The 15,134-nt window shown below is 48.9% G+C and overlaps 1 protein-coding gene across 3 annotated transcripts in view; it reads right to left on the bottom strand.

The window, feature by feature from the left end:
• Window positions 1-15,134, bottom strand: part of PKNOX2 (PBX/knotted 1 homeobox 2) — a 269,178-nt gene that overhangs the window by 40,337 nt on the left and 213,707 nt on the right. For all 3 annotated transcript variants that reach the window (XR_013404364.1, XM_015116040.3, XM_077964597.1), the window contains one exon: window positions 7,130-7,301. Coding sequence is in view for 2 of the 3 variants with exons in the window: in XM_015116040.3 (XP_014971526.1) it covers window positions 7,130-7,301 (172 nt within the window). In the remaining variant the exon portion in view is untranslated. The remainder of the gene's footprint in view (window positions 1-7,129; window positions 7,302-15,134) is intronic.

Here is a 15,134-nt window from a genome sequence, read left to right as displayed (position 1 = left end):
AAAGTGGACCTATCCTTTGGTCTAATAAAAGGCAGCTGAAGGATTACTTTTTTATGGGCTAATGGAATTGGTTTAAAGATTTAAGAAGGAAGAGTAAATCATAATGGTATTCTGAAGCAATGAATATGTAGGACCTGTTCAATATTAGAAAGGTAGGCAACACCATCAATACTGGGGGGCTGCCTGGCAGAGCAGGAACGCTGTGGGTTCATTGTCAGGCAGCCTGGATTTCAGTCCGGGCCCACTCTCTGTTAAGTGAGTGCCGTTGGGGAAATTCCATGATTTCTCTGAGCCTCAGTCTCTTTACGTGTAAAATGGGAATAATGTTCATCTCTAACTCACAAGATTTGAAAGGGGCTAAAGGAGATAACGATGTAACCATGCTTTATAAACCACAGTAAACCAAACGCATGCAAGTTGTAAAAACAATCTCTTCTAATAACGTCTGATATCCCACTGGCTTTTCTACTGCTATTCTACATTCAGCCAGTGAAAAAACAGTAACTCCCCGGGTCTTTTTTGCCTCCATATTTGTGTTTAGTAAATCATCCTCTACCTGTGTTTACAATTTTGGATTTTTGTCTCTAAGTTAGAAAACTCTGATTTATTAAACTATTCTTCTAAATGATCAGGGTCATATGAAAATTTATTCCAAATCTTCTAGAGCAATAACAGTGCCACTTAATTTAACATCACCACCAAATGCGGTGAATGCATCCTTCATTCCTTTCCCCAGCTCCATATTTCAGCTTCTTTCCCTCCCTTCTCTTTCAAAATACTGATTCGGCCTTCTTTTTCTACGAAGTCTCTGTCAGAAAAGCAAAACAAACGCAACCTCACATTTTAGTCTCCTACCACTGTACACAAGTCTCACAGTTCCAGCAAAGCACACAAAAATGGGGCTTCCTATTTTCTATAAAGCCACGTGGCCTGATGTCCCACATTGATTATTTTCTGCCTGGGTATTTTGAACAAGTAGTTTAAACTTTATCTGCAAAATTTAGGATCACAATAATACCTACACTTTAGAGTTGTTGTGAAAACTGAGTAAGATCATGTATGCAAATGTGTTGGGCATATAGTAGCCATTCAAGAAATGTCAGTTCCTCATACCAGTGTGGTCCTCCCTCCATTATCAAATGCCTCTCTCAGTGGTTGCTTCTCTTGCAGGATCGTGGCCTTTCCACTTGATAATAATAATTTCTTGCCTTTCAAAACATTTGTATACACAGCACTTTACAATTTACAAAATGCTTTCTCTCCATTATCTCATTTGAGTCTCGTCACCACAGGGACACAGGCAATATTGTCTCTCTCCTAGAGATAAGGAAATTGAGGCTCAGAGATTATGGAACCCATTCAGCTCCATGCAGGAATTAGCGAGGCATCTTTGTTTTGCAGGCACATTCCTTTCACCCTCTCCTTCCTTTCTGCAAATTGGGAAGCTGGAACAATTCTCCCTCATGGACAGAAGAAGGAATTTATAAACACACATTCCTTAATGTGCTATGATATTTCCTGTGGGTCACTGTGGCTGCCAACGCTCAAATCTAATCAGGAATTTTTCCAGACCAGGCCAGCTTGGCCTGACCAGTTGGAAGTGTGGGGTCACTAGAACAAAAAATGGGACATGAAAAAAAGGTGAATATCAGTGATTGGAGAACTGCCTGATGGTTTGCAGACAGAACAAATATTTTATGGAAACCATCACACAAGACGAGTTAAATCATTTCTGAGTCAATAACCTGGCACGCTCCTGATGGCCTCAGAATTTGGGAAAGCAGTGGCACCGAGGAAGGAGGGTGGGCTTCGCGAGTTAGATCCACTTGGTTCAAATCCCAGCTATGTAATTTCTTGGCTACAGGGTTCTCAGTCCTTGATTGCTTCCTCTGTCAAATGGGGATAATAACAACTACTTCACAGGGCTCTTGTGAGAATTAAATAGCAAAGAAGACACTCAGGGCTTTAGGTCTTGGGTATCTTGGGTCTTCCACCTATGGTGAGACCTTGAACAATTGACATAATCTCTAAACTTTACTTTCCTCACCTGGAAAATAAGATAATAATAGTGACTTCTCCGAGTTGCACTGTGGGTTAAATGAGATGTGGCTAGAAGAAAATGTAAAACAAGACCTGGCCCAGAGAAAGACGGAAGAAGATATTAGCTCCAGTGCTGCTTTGGGTGTGGTTATGGAGCACGAGTCTTGCACTGTATTTGATTCCAGCCTGGGCCATGGACCAGCCGCATGGTGGTGACTGCATCTCGTGTCCCAGTTGCCTCCTCTTAAAATGGGGATAATAGTAACATGTGCCTTGTGGGTTTAGAAAGAGGATTAAATAAGATAATACATGTAAAATAGTTGGAACGGTACCTGGCAGCTGGTAAGTGCTCTATAAATGTTCATTATTACTAGCATTGATGATTCCCATTTCCTTTCCCTTTCCTGGTGTCTGTGGGATTTTCTGCTCCTGTCTAGGCAAAGACAGCCTGGACTGAAGGCCAAAGTGGCTAAGTCTCTGAATGCCGCTGGCCTGAGGCCTCTGGGCCCAGAGCTCTGGCCTGATTCCTTCACGTGCCTCCTTATCCACAGCCTCCGGCCTCTGGCTCTGCCTCTTCAGAGTGGGCCCAGGGGCCTGGGGGGCCCCATTTTAGAGCTGGCTTTGCGGTCAGGCAGCCGTAATCTGTCCCTCGAGCCACACCAGAGTCTCATTAAAACGTGCCCCATAAATGTTAAAAAATTTACACATAAAAAAATTCCATGCATGAAACTGAAACCGTACTTTTTACAGCCACAGTTTGAAATCTTGCATAATATATAAAACCTTGGCCCTGCACCGGGGGCCCGTAAATCAGATTTTATAAAACAAAAAGCTTTTACGTTTCAAAGGGTTTTGGGGAACTTGCAAATTTTACAAACTTTACCAACTGCCAGTCAGAGGCTGGTGGGCCTGAGGAGGGGATCTGTGGGCCCAGCTAAGGAATTGGCCTGGTGAGCCCCTGTGACTGTGGGAATCGGAGTGGAGGGAGTGAAGGATGGAGCCGGCCTTTCCCAGGGGAGCCAGTCAGGGGCACTGCAGTTTGACCACCATGAGGGTGGAAAGCCACCCTCATCCTCTGGAAATGGGGAGTTACAGTATGGGTGCAGGGAAAGAGAGATCGGGGGCACTTTTATTTGCAAGTGAAGGAGTGGTGGTGTGATGTTGTGGGCAGAGCGGAGGATCAGGAGTCAGCTGACCTGGGTTCTGGTCCTGGCAAGTCACTTCCTTCTGTGAACTTACATCCCAGGCTATAAACGGAGGTAGGACGTGCTTCTCCCTAGGGCTTTTTGTTTGTTGGTTTGTTTTTGAGATGGTCTCACTTTGTTGCCCAGGCTGGAGTGCAGTGTCATGATCTCGGCTCACTGCAACCTCTGCCTCCTGGGCTTAAGCAATTCTCATGCCTCAGCCTCCCGAGGAGCTGTGACTACAGACATGTACCACCACACCTGGCTAATTTTTGTATCTTTAGTAGAGACGAGGTGTCACCGTGTTGGCCAGGCTGGTCTCGAACTCCTAGCCTCATGTGATCTGCCTGCCTTGGCCTCTCAAAGTGCTGGGATTATAGGGGTGAGCCACTGTGCCCGGCCCTCTCTAGGGCTTTTCCCTCTAATGGTTCATGAATCTGCTTCTTCTCTGGTAGGGGTGCTGTGGGAGCAGGTGGCTAATGCAGGGAGGGAGGTTCCTGCTGAAATCTACAATCTGAGAACCTCTCTGATCTTCAGGGCAGCCCTGGGTGACTGTGGGACATAGGGGAGTGTGGTACAGGGCAACTTGCTCGGGGGACAGGGAGGTGGCCAGATGGGGATGGGGAGGATTTGAGTTCAAATCGGGGGCTTGGTGGGGCTGGAGACTACAGGCTTACAGGGCCTGAGAGAAAGCAGGGCCCGAGTGGGGCTTGAGGACCCTGGGGGAGAGAAGAACTTCCAAGGGACAAAGTTTTTGGGGACCCAAGTGCCCTGACAATCCCTGTGAAAGTCAATATTCAAGGGCAAAGGAAAGCCGCCCTGACACACATATATATAAAAAATAAATCTCTCAATTATCTCAGCTCATTTGCTTGGGGTCTCTCATTTTATGTCCCTGCTCGGCTGCGCAGTATATCTGTCCGGATAAAGAGTTACAGTCCGTTGGGCTACGTGTGCGGGGTTGTAAAAAATACAGATGCCAAATTAACTGGCTGTGGCACTCGGCAGCTTGATTGAGCTGATAATGACGCGATCTGACCTTTTTCTAATTTCTAATTATGTGCATCTCGGCTGTGCTGGCTACATGATTCTTGTTCTAATGATGGCTCCTGCAGTTGGCCTCTTTATCTCCCCCTTCCTGACACAGGACCAGGGGTGGAGGTAGCAAGGGGCACTGCTTGACTCCCCACATCACGTTTCAGGGTCCCGGCCGCATGGTCTCTTTGGTGGCCAGGATGTGAGGTTGAGGAACTGGAGCACTTTGTCGGAGGGGCCCTGCACTTGAGACTAACCTTCCAGATGCCAGGCATTTTTAAAGGCCATTTCCCAGAGCCATCTCATTAATTTTGTATTACCATTACGCGAGATAGGTGTGTTAGATCTACAGATGAGGAAACCGAGCTTCAAAGGAGTTAAGTCATCCAAATCACACAGATAGTAGTGGTGAGGCTCAGAGAGCGCTCTTTCAAATTCTCCATTTACATAATCAGCCAGTCAACCAGTCACTGACCATGGCTAACTCAACTAGGTAAATCAGGTGCACCCAAGTAGATGGAATGTCCAAGCTTTGCTGCACTGGCTGGACACTCCCAGCCCAGTGCCTGAGATGGAAGACCAGGGAACGCTGGCAGTATGGGGCCACCAGGGCAGCTTCCACAGCATCCATGTCCCTGGGTCAGGCCTGGCACATGGCAGACACTCAACCAAGTTCTGTTCAATTGATTCTAAATATGATTCTTTGAGTGAACAGAACTCTGGGGAACCCACGTCATGTTGGCCAGGAGAGAGCATGGAGATGGCCACCTGGGCGTTTTCCAGGCTGAGCTAGGATGGGAGGCTGCCCTTGGTGGGTCTTCCAGAGCTCACCTGGCAGGTCGTTGTGGGCAGGGCATGAGAAATGTGTTCCCCCAGGGCCGGGCGCGGTGGCTCAAGCCTGTAATCCCAGCACTTTGGGAGGCCGAGACGGGTGGATCACGAGGTCAGGAGATCAAGACCATCCTGGCTAACACGGTGAAACCCCGTCTCTACTAAAAAATACAAAAAACTAGCCGGGCGCGGTGGCGGGCGCCTGTAGTCCCAGCTACTCGGGAGGCTGAGGCAGGAGAATGGCGTGAACCCGGGAGGCGGAGCTTGCAGTGAGCTGAGATCCGGCCACTGCACTCCAGCCTGGGCGACAGAGCGAGACTCCGTCTCAAAAAAAAAAAAAAAAAAAAAAAAAAGAAATGTGTTCCCCCAGGACTCCTCCCTCTTAAGAAGGTATAAATTATTTCACATTAGCTATCCAGTTTACTTTTCAATATTTCCTTGCCTACTTAGGACTCAGTTTCTTATTGTGCCAAATGAGGGGAGTGGGCCCTGCTTCCCAGGTCCATCCCAGCTCCCACAGAAATGGCTGCGGCATCTCCTGGCCCCCTGGCTACCATGGGTCTAGGTTGCGAGGATCTGCTCCGCAACTGCAGTTTGTGGTTCTGATCAGTCAGAGCACAGGGCAGAGCAAGACCAGCCTGCAACTGGAGCACCTGCACAGGGCAGCTTTCCCAGGGGACCTGAGAGACAGTGACCTGCCTCCTGGGAAGGGGACTGCCAATCCCAGCCAGGGAAAGGGATGCCCCAGGATGAGAAAAGGTGGCTTTGGGGCTCTCAGATGCCTTCACTGACCCTCCCGACAGCAAGTGAGCGCTTATCCTCTAGCAAGGCCTCCTCCGCTCTTCAAATATTCCACCCATCGTGACACTTCACGAAGCTTCAGGCCAGGGTGGGCTCTCCTGGCAGCTCTTCTGGACTCCATCCAGTCACATATTCAGCTCTTGAGAGAAGCAGTGGTGTGGATAATTCACAGCACAGAATACCAAAGCCAGTTACACCTGTTCTGCAGATGCAGAGTGTGTGTGTGTGTGTGTGTGTGTGTGTGTGGTGTGTTTTCTTCCTTTCTGGAACCACATTTTCTTTTCTAATTCTGTTTCCCTTTTGAAAGTAGGTACCAGTTAAACTCTAAATGCAAGAAGACAGCACCATCATTAATCAATTTGTTGGGGAGAGTTTTCCAGAGTTTCCAAATTCACTGTGCATAATCTGGGTAATCCACCCACAAAAAACAAAGAATTGTGGTTAATAATTCCAAGATGACTAGTTAGAGTAATGGACAAACAGAGCAACCTCTCTGTTGCTCTCTCCACAGAATTCCCTGGACTAGATGAGAATTCAGATGTCATCCGACCCGGTGGTCACCAAACCTAATGATGATTGCAACTGCTCAGGAAACTTTTTAAAATGTAGATTCACAGGCTCCCACCAAACCCACTGAATCACAATTCCCAGGTGGTGTGGCCTAGAAATATGTATTTTTATAAAACTGTGGTCATGATCTAGTTGACAAATTAGGTTTGGGAGCCTGATCTACCCTGTCCCCAGAATGAACCGGTCCTCCACTGGTCTCCTCAGCACATCGATGTCAGGTCTTTCTCTCGGTTAATGTGCTCAAACATCAGTTACCTTCATCCTCCATACAGTAGCACATCAACTATTAGCTCCTCTCTGGACAGCCCAAGACAGATTTGCTAACATGCCAGGACTCCGGGACTCAGAACAGCTACCCCAGATATTCTGGCTGCTACGACCCTTCTTTCCTTCTGTCTGCACTGTAAAAGGATGGGTGCTAAGATGCTAGTGCCACCCTGGGCAGAGATGGGCAGAACTTTGGCAGCAAAGCCTGTGCATGGAACTCTTGGTTTAAGTCATTTAAAAATGGTTCTTGGTGGCAAGACTGGTGCATCTAGTGCATGCCCCAAGGTGGACACTCAAAATCTTTTGTTGGTGAATTAATAGAAGGATCATTTCTGGGGCATTTTGAAGGGGATCAGAGGGTAGGAAGACTCTAGCCAGGGCAGAGGGTGGAGGGTCTTTACCAGATTGTCCAGTTCTGGGTCATCGCTGAAGAAGGGTTTGTGCTCCTGTTCCTGCTGGTGGACAAAGTTCTCGATGTCCACATCAAAGCTGGCGGAGGTGATGCACTCAGAGCCCTGGGTGGCCTGTTCACATTTCTCAAACAGCAGCGTCAGGAGCGGGAAAAGAGGGTGCCTGCGGGGACATCAAGAGCTCACACATGCGCATACACAGAGACCGTGCTTCTACCTGTGCTCAGAAGCCACCAGACTCCCCTGCCCACATTCCCATAACTTCTCCCAAGGTCCCACTCCTTGATAACATCCCCAGTCCCCATGGTCAATCTAGATGGCAGCACTTTGTGCCTTGGCAAGGAGGGTCTGCTCTTCCAGCTTCTGGGCTTAAGAGGCTCCTGTCCCTACCCACTGGGCTCCCACCTTTTCTCTTTGGTCAGATAAACTGCATGAGTATTTGGGGAGGGATGAAGGGTTATAAACCTTCCAAGAAGTAGGTGTCCATTTCTGGCTCAGAGTCAACCTAGGAAGGAGAGGTGGGGAGTGTCCAGAGAAGTCCTGGATGTGAACATTAGCGGTAGGTCATAGATCCATTCTTGGCTTTCTGGAGCCAGCTAAGGGTGGCAGATGTGCACAAACACTTCTGTGCTTGCAAGTGCATGCAGGAGACATACGTGAGCCTGAAGACTCATCCACACGTGGTGGGCGGATGTCTCCACCTGTCCTAAGTCTTGGTAGATTCAGTTTAGGTCAGATACCCCAGTGCGTTAGGTCATCACACAATGATGCAATGATTATTTACATCACTATGTGATGCAAATCATTTGCTCACTGTTTTCCTCCAAGACTCTACCTGACTTAGTGATCCTGATATCCCTAAGACCTTGGTATGCATGCTCATAGCAGACACTTAATAAATATTTGGTGAATGAAGGAATCGATGAGTGAAAAGACTGTGTGTGGTGGTCGGGGCGGGGGGTTCTACGACATCTATATGTGAGCCAAAGTGTTTACCTAAATGGCTCTCTGGATCTTATCTTGGAGATCAGCAACTCTTAAAAGCTTTTCTGACTCCTGACCTCCATTCCCCCACCGCCAAACCTACACTGATAGTCCCTGAGTTGTTTGTTTTATTGTCTGCCTTCCTCACTAGACTGTGAGCTACATGAGGGCAGGAACCTAGCTCACCTTACTTATCACTATATGTCTAAAGTCTAGTCAGATGTATGTGGATTTACCAAAAAGTATTTGGTAAATATATATGTTATGTGTGTAGGCGTATTTGTGTGTATAAGTCCACAGCACCTTTATTTCTGCAGTATGTGTGCATGGGTTGTTGACACTGGACTCCAGAGAGCCCCATTCCCTTCCACTGCAGTTCCAAAAATGCATCTGCACATCCCTCTCTGTCCTGTCTCCCCAGACTCCTGGGACTATGCAATGTAGGTTTTTAAAATTTTTGTATTTTTATTTTTTTGGACGTAGTCCCATTTGCTGGGCAAGAAGGAGGAATGTATGTTGGACCTGAACCTGGCCCCCATGCCTCTGCCCAAGGGGATGGTCTAGCCAGTGCTGTGCAACAGAACTTTCTGCAATGGTGGGAATGTTCTGCAATCTCCACTGCCCCATATGGCAGCCACTAATCCCGTGAGGCCAATGGATACTTGAAATATGTAACTAGGACTCTGAACTTTTAATTTTACTTAATTTTAGTTACTTTAAATTTAAGAGGTTACATGTGGCTAGTGGCTACCATACTGAAACAGTAAGTCTTTTTTTTTTTTTTTTTTTTTTTTTGACGGAGTCTTGCTCTATCATCCAGGCCGGAGTGCAATGGCATGATCTTGGCTCACTGCAACCTCTGCCTCCAGGGTTCAAGTGATCCTCTTGCCTCAGCCTCCCAAATAGTTGGGATTACAGGTGCCCACCATCATGCCCGATTAATTTTTTTTTTTTTTTTTTTTTAAGCAGAGACAGGATTTCACCACTTTAGCCAGGCTGGTCTAAACTTCTGACCTCAAGTGATCTGCCTGCCTTGGCCTCCCAAAGTGCTGGGATTACAGGTGTGAGCCACCGCATCCTACCGAGAACACAGTAAGTAAGGCAAACAGACCATGGTCTCCCCTCCAGCACCCCATGACTGAGCACACAGAGAAGGACTGAATGTCTAACCTATATGGTATTTGCAAGTGGGTGGGGGAACCCCTAGGAGCCTGTCCATCTTGGAATTCTAACAATTTTGGATAAAAAGACAGAAAGTGTGTCCCCCCATCCACACTCACATGCATTTTATGGCTCTTTCTACTCAGACTCAGGGGTGGTGAGGAGGAAAAGAGAAATTTCTGCTCCAGAGGAGCTGCTAAGCTTGGCAGAGCCTGTCCCTGCACACTCTCTCCCCGACCCTGGTTTTTTTGGAAGCTGATGCCTAAACCGCTGGGCCCCAGGGCTGCAGACTGGGTGTGCAGTCTGCAGAAAAAAAGTGTCAATATTTAAGGGTGGCCTATTCGCTGCCCCAAATTGCCAGAAGATCCATTGAGAAAGATCTACCAGGAAGCTGGTAGGGAAAACAATGGGTTAGCTTAGACATTCGGCTGGAGACAAAGAGAAAACCAGGTGAAGGGGTTAAACTCCAGTATAAGTCTTCATTTGCAGCCACTAATACTGCAGCATATTATAGTCTAATCTAACCTGATCCCAGTTTAATGCAAGATTCTCCTGGCCCTGAGTGGAATACCAAAGAAAGTCTCAGTGGCTGTAATTTAAGCAGAGCCTGCAGTGGCTTAGCTGAGGGACATGAAAGGCAAATTCCAGACGGTGTTATGAATTATTGCGCCTTATGAACCTCCCTACTCTCAACAGATGCCTGCTGCCATTTAAACAGCCACTAGATCAATTAGGAATGAAAGGCACAAATCGACTCTGTACAAGGGCACTAAATTACCAGGAACTAATAATCCACAGCATCGTGCCAGGTGGTGGGGGTGCAGCCCCCGCCCCAACCCCATGGCAGCTGCGGTCACCGCACATTCCTTTCTCACTGGTTAGTTGGAGGGAGGGGACAAAGTGTGTGTGTGTGTGTGTGTGTGTGCGTGCAGGTGCATATGCATGTGTGTGCACCAAGGGTGTATGCAGGCTGTCAATGAGAGCAAGTGTTGTGTGGGGTCCTGTGTGTTTTCATTGTGTGCACACACAGTGTTGTGCTAATGCTGTATATATGCACAGATGGGTAGTGTATGTAACGGGTGCTGATTTTGTGTGCTGTGAGCACAGTGTGCCTGTTCTCTGTGCTGTTTGTATGCAATACGTGTGTATGTGTACAGGGATGGTGTCTTCTGTGTACACAGTATGAGTGGCATGTGGGGTAAGGAAGAGAGATCTGCCACGACTGTGTCCCCCAGCTACTAGCACTAGGCTTTGGGTAGGGAGAGAAGGGTGATCTCCTCTGCTCCTGTCCTTGCTTCTGCAGGGAGGAGCAGCTTTTCTTAGAGTGGTCAGGGAGGGCCTCTCTGCGGAGGTGACATTTAAGTTAAGCCTCGGATGATGAGACGTAGTCATGCAAAGAGCTAAGGGATCGGCATTCCAGCAGGAGAAAAAGCAACGTATTTGAGACAGAAATGAGCTTGCACGTTTCTGGAACAAAATGTAGCCAAGTGTGGCTGGAGCCAGGTGGGCAGGTGGGGAGTGGAGGGAGATGAGGTTGAAAAGGCAGCAGGAGTCACATCATGAGGTACCTCGTGACAGAGCTGGGCTTGCAGGGATCGGGTGGGAGGCATTGTCACATACGCCAGGGAACATGCACCTCCTCTGCAGAACCCCAGCCAGGGTCTGTCTTCTAAACCTCCGTCACTTCCAGGTGTCGGATCTCCCCAGAATGGCTATGCGTGTGTATGTGGGGGCATATCTGGGGGAGGCTTCCGTGGCTCCTGCTGTCTCAGAAGAAAGGAACATGCTGCCCATCCTTCCCTCCAAGTTAACTAAGAGCCCATGGAGCACAGGGCAGACTTCACAGGTACTGGCCTGGCACCCTCTCTCCAGCTGCTCTGCAACCTGAGGACTGAGCAGTCAGGGTTGAAGGACGGACAGCAGTACTGTCAGCCCCCAGATCCTCTCTTCTCCTATCCCAGCCTCCCCTGACTCCAGCGTCTGGTTCCTCCCACCTCATCCCAGAGCCCTGTTGGTCTCTCAGAGCTCAGATGGCACCTGAGATCACCCACAACTTTTCCTGTGATCCATGGTCATGGTCAGTGGGGCGCCTGTGGCTCCCATGCTCCATCCACCTGGCTCACTTGATAAACCCAGACACTACCTTCTACCTTATGCACGTGGATCCCTGAGACACTGCACTGCGCCCTGAGAGATAGGCTGTTTCCCAGCGACTCCATGGGTTTTGTGGCTGCAGCATGGTCCTGGGCTTTTCTCAAGCTGTTTCCAGCACAGTTATGGGAGAGTCACTTACCCTTCCCCAGGTGCCCAGTCTGTACCTGCCTAAAGGCTGACCTGTATTTTCTAAGCTACCCTCCAACATCACCCCCTAAGGCATGAGAGGAGGCTGGCAGCCACTTAGAAAAAGTTCTTCCCAGCAGTCTTGACTGCAGGCTTGGGGGTCCACCCTGAGGGCAGGGCCCATGAGAGCTGCCATCAAAGCCACCTGCAATACAAATGGCCCTGTGTGAACCAGGGATGGGTGGGGAGAAGGATTCCCAGTTAGAGGAGAGACTTTGGCCTTCCCTGAGCCTCAGTTTGTCCCACTACAACATGGTTTTTCAGGAGTGCTTCTTCCTGCTGTCCAGATATCTTCCGCTCTGGGTCCATATCCTCCATGGGCTAGAAGCAGGGATGTGGACACTTGGTCTCCAGTGCTGAGTGTCGATGACGATGAGCGGGATGTAAGGAATGGTCATTAGACTTTATATCCAAAGAGCTGAGGACATGTGACCTCCATAAGAGCTCACCTTCTCCCTCCCAGACCCCTTCTTCACTCTTCTCCCTCCACGTCACCTCCCTCCCGACCGCCCCCTCCACCCCAATCTCTCTTAAGCCGTTCAAAATTTGGAGGAAATAAATCTCTCTGCACTAATTCAGTGAGAGTTTGAGCCTCGTCAGTGCAGAACAAATAAAAGGAGTGAACTGGCATGACATTTTACTGCAGAAGAGAGGTCGTTTCCAGCCACTAATAAAAAGGATTTGACACAGACTAATAAAGAGAAATGAATTTCTCTAATGGCCTAATTTAGCACATTCAGCACTGCGCCTCCGCCTGGGTGCTGGGAGGGCGGGCGCCTTCACCAGGAGTGCGGACAGAGGCAGGCAGGAGGGAGACGTGGCTCAGCTCAGGGAGAGGGGAAGGAGAGATGATCACGAATAACGTTTTATTATTTCTTTTCTCTTTTCTGAGTCCCCCATCCCACCCTCCACCCCCTACCCTCATCACCTCTCCCCAAGAGCATCTGAACTAAAATCAAACTCAAGATATGCAGTTCTTGTTAACGATCCAAAGAAATAAAGAACCCCTCTCCATAGAATTGCAGTCTTGTGCTAGCTTAAGAAGGTGATTAAACCGGATGTGTTGATTTCTACAGGGGTTTAAGTCATCGTTTGGTTTAATTACTTCTGACATTTCTGCCTTCGTGTTTTTTACATCACCCAAATTTGCTGGTCTGGAATGCCCAGTTTGGGGCCAAGGTGTGTGCAGCTGTCCCCGGGAGAGGTGATTAGAGACAGGGCAGTATGTTGGCTGTAGCCCTTTGCAGAGGCTAGTACCACCCTCTCTCTTAGCAACAGAAAGGCTGAGACCCCTCAATCAAGACCAAAGCTTCTGAGAGCATCACGGGGCAGGCAAGATTCATCAAAGCCCACGTATTCCTCCACACCTCAAGACAGATATTCTTAACATAAATTGGGCTGACAGATTGCCCTAACATTTTTTAAAGGCCTTCTGGAATGGATCCCACAACTTCCTTGGTAACTCTTATGCTCATCTATAACTTAAAGTTCCCCTATGTGGCTGTAGCTAATTTCTTTTTATTAAAAGGACTCAAAAAAAAAAAAAGATGGCTGGGTCCTTGGCTGGGCGTGGTGGCTCACACCTCTAATCCCAGTGCTTTGGGAGGCTGAGGCAGGTGGATTACCTGAGATCAGGATTTTGAGACGAGCCTGGTCAACATGGTGAAACCCTGTCTCTACTAAAAATACAAAAAATTAGCCAGCCATGGTGGCACGTGACTTTAATCCCAGCTACTTGGGAGGCTGAGGCAGGAGAACTGCTTGAACCCAGGAGGTGGAGGTCGCAGTGAGCTGAGATGGTGCCACTGGACTCCAGCCTGGGCGACAGATTGAGATTCTGTCTCAAAAAAAAAAAAAAAAAATAGTTGGGTCCTTTTTCATTTCTCTTTCTTTTTGGACCACCTGGGTTTAAAAAAAAATAAAACATTTCTTCCTTCTTGGGGGAAGAGTGGAAACAGAAGCAGATACAGAAAAGAAGTTAGAAAGAATGCAAAAATACAGAGCTTCGGAGAGGCGAAGATGCAAAACACAAGGCACAGAGAGTGGATATGCAGACAGAAACAGCACCAGCCATGAGCGGGGGCGAGGGTGGTCACTGGCAAGGGGAGACGTGAATGCTGAGTTCTCTTTCCGGGTGATAAACTTTGTGATTCACAGTCATGCCACTCTGTCCCTTCTAAGCCTCTCAGCCGTCCCTTCCCTTGTGACCTTGGCCAGGACTGCAGACCTCAATTATGGGTCCAGCGAAGTGTGTGGCTGCCTGCCTGGGCCATCCACCTCCTTTCCTGTGACTGACCTTGGAGCCCCCCGGCTCCCTCTGCACCTGCCTTACAGCCATTCTCACCCTCCTGGGGGTGGGAAGAGGGAAGCCCAGGGTCAGTGCCCAACCCATCCCTGAACCCGTGCTGCTTCTTCCAATGGGGACAGGGGAGACAGAGCCTCTGTCTCTTCCTGTTGGGCCAAGGATGGATGATCCAGAGGTGGAATGCATGGGAGGAGAGCAAGAGTTTTTGGTGGACATCTTCAGGCATGGGCCAGCAGGACCAGAGGCCTGGCCAGGGTCCCACCACTCAGAGGACACAAGGCTGTTGGCTGGTGGGGTGGGGTGAGGTGGGGCACGCAGGGATTGGTGGCACTCTGGCTACCAACCTACGCCCTACTGACACACAGTGGCTGTCAAGTTGCCAAAAGCTCGCCTTTCCAGAAACTGCCTGAGGACTAGCGTTTTGAGCCTTTCCTTCCTTCCTTCCTTCCTTCCTTCCTTCCTTCCTTCCTTCCTTCCTTCCTTCCTTCCTTCCTTCCTTCCTTCCTTCCTCCCTCCCTCCCTCCCTCCCTCCCTTCCTTCCTTCCTTCCTTCCTTCTCTCTCTCTCTTTCTCTCTCTCTCTCTTTCTTTCTTTCAAGATGGAGTCTCACTCTGTCACCCAGGCTGGAGTGCAGTGGCACCATCTTGGCTCACTGCAAGCTCCGCCTCCTGGGTTCACGCCATTCTCCTGCCTCAGCCTCTTGAGTAGCTGGGACTATAGGCGCCCGCCACAACACCCGGCTAATTTTTTTTTTTTTTTTTTTTTTTGTATTTTTAGTAGAGACAGTGTTTCACCGTGTTAGCCAGGATGGTCTGGATCTCCTGACCTCGTGATCCGCCCGCTTCGGCCTCCCAAAGTGCTGGGATTATAGGCGTGAGCCACCACGCCCGGCCGAGCCTTTATTTCTTAGTACCCAGGCCAGAGACTACTGGGATCTCAGAACCAGAGAATATCCTAGAAACCACTTTCCCGAACAGATCCCCAACCCCTTCCTGGGGCATCTGTTCACCGCAGAAGGCCCACAACAAGTGCCCTTTCAGAGAAGTGCAGTAAAATTTCTCCTGGATGCCAGTGGAATGAAGCCAGCACTCGCAGATGGGCACTCCAGGCTCTTCATCATGTGGCCTCAGCCTCTTTTCAGTATCTCTCCTAGACCAAGCTTGTCCAGCCCGCAGCCCATGAGTGGCATGGAGCCTAGAATGGCTTT

This window comes from Macaca mulatta, chromosome 14 (genome assembly GCF_049350105.2).
Source record: "Macaca mulatta isolate MMU2019108-1 chromosome 14, T2T-MMU8v2.0, whole genome shotgun sequence".
NCBI classification, from domain to species: Eukaryota; Metazoa; Chordata; class Mammalia; order Primates; family Cercopithecidae; genus Macaca; species Macaca mulatta.
The sequence above is the reverse complement of the archived record's forward strand: the minus strand, read 5'-3'. Positions and strand labels throughout refer to the sequence as shown.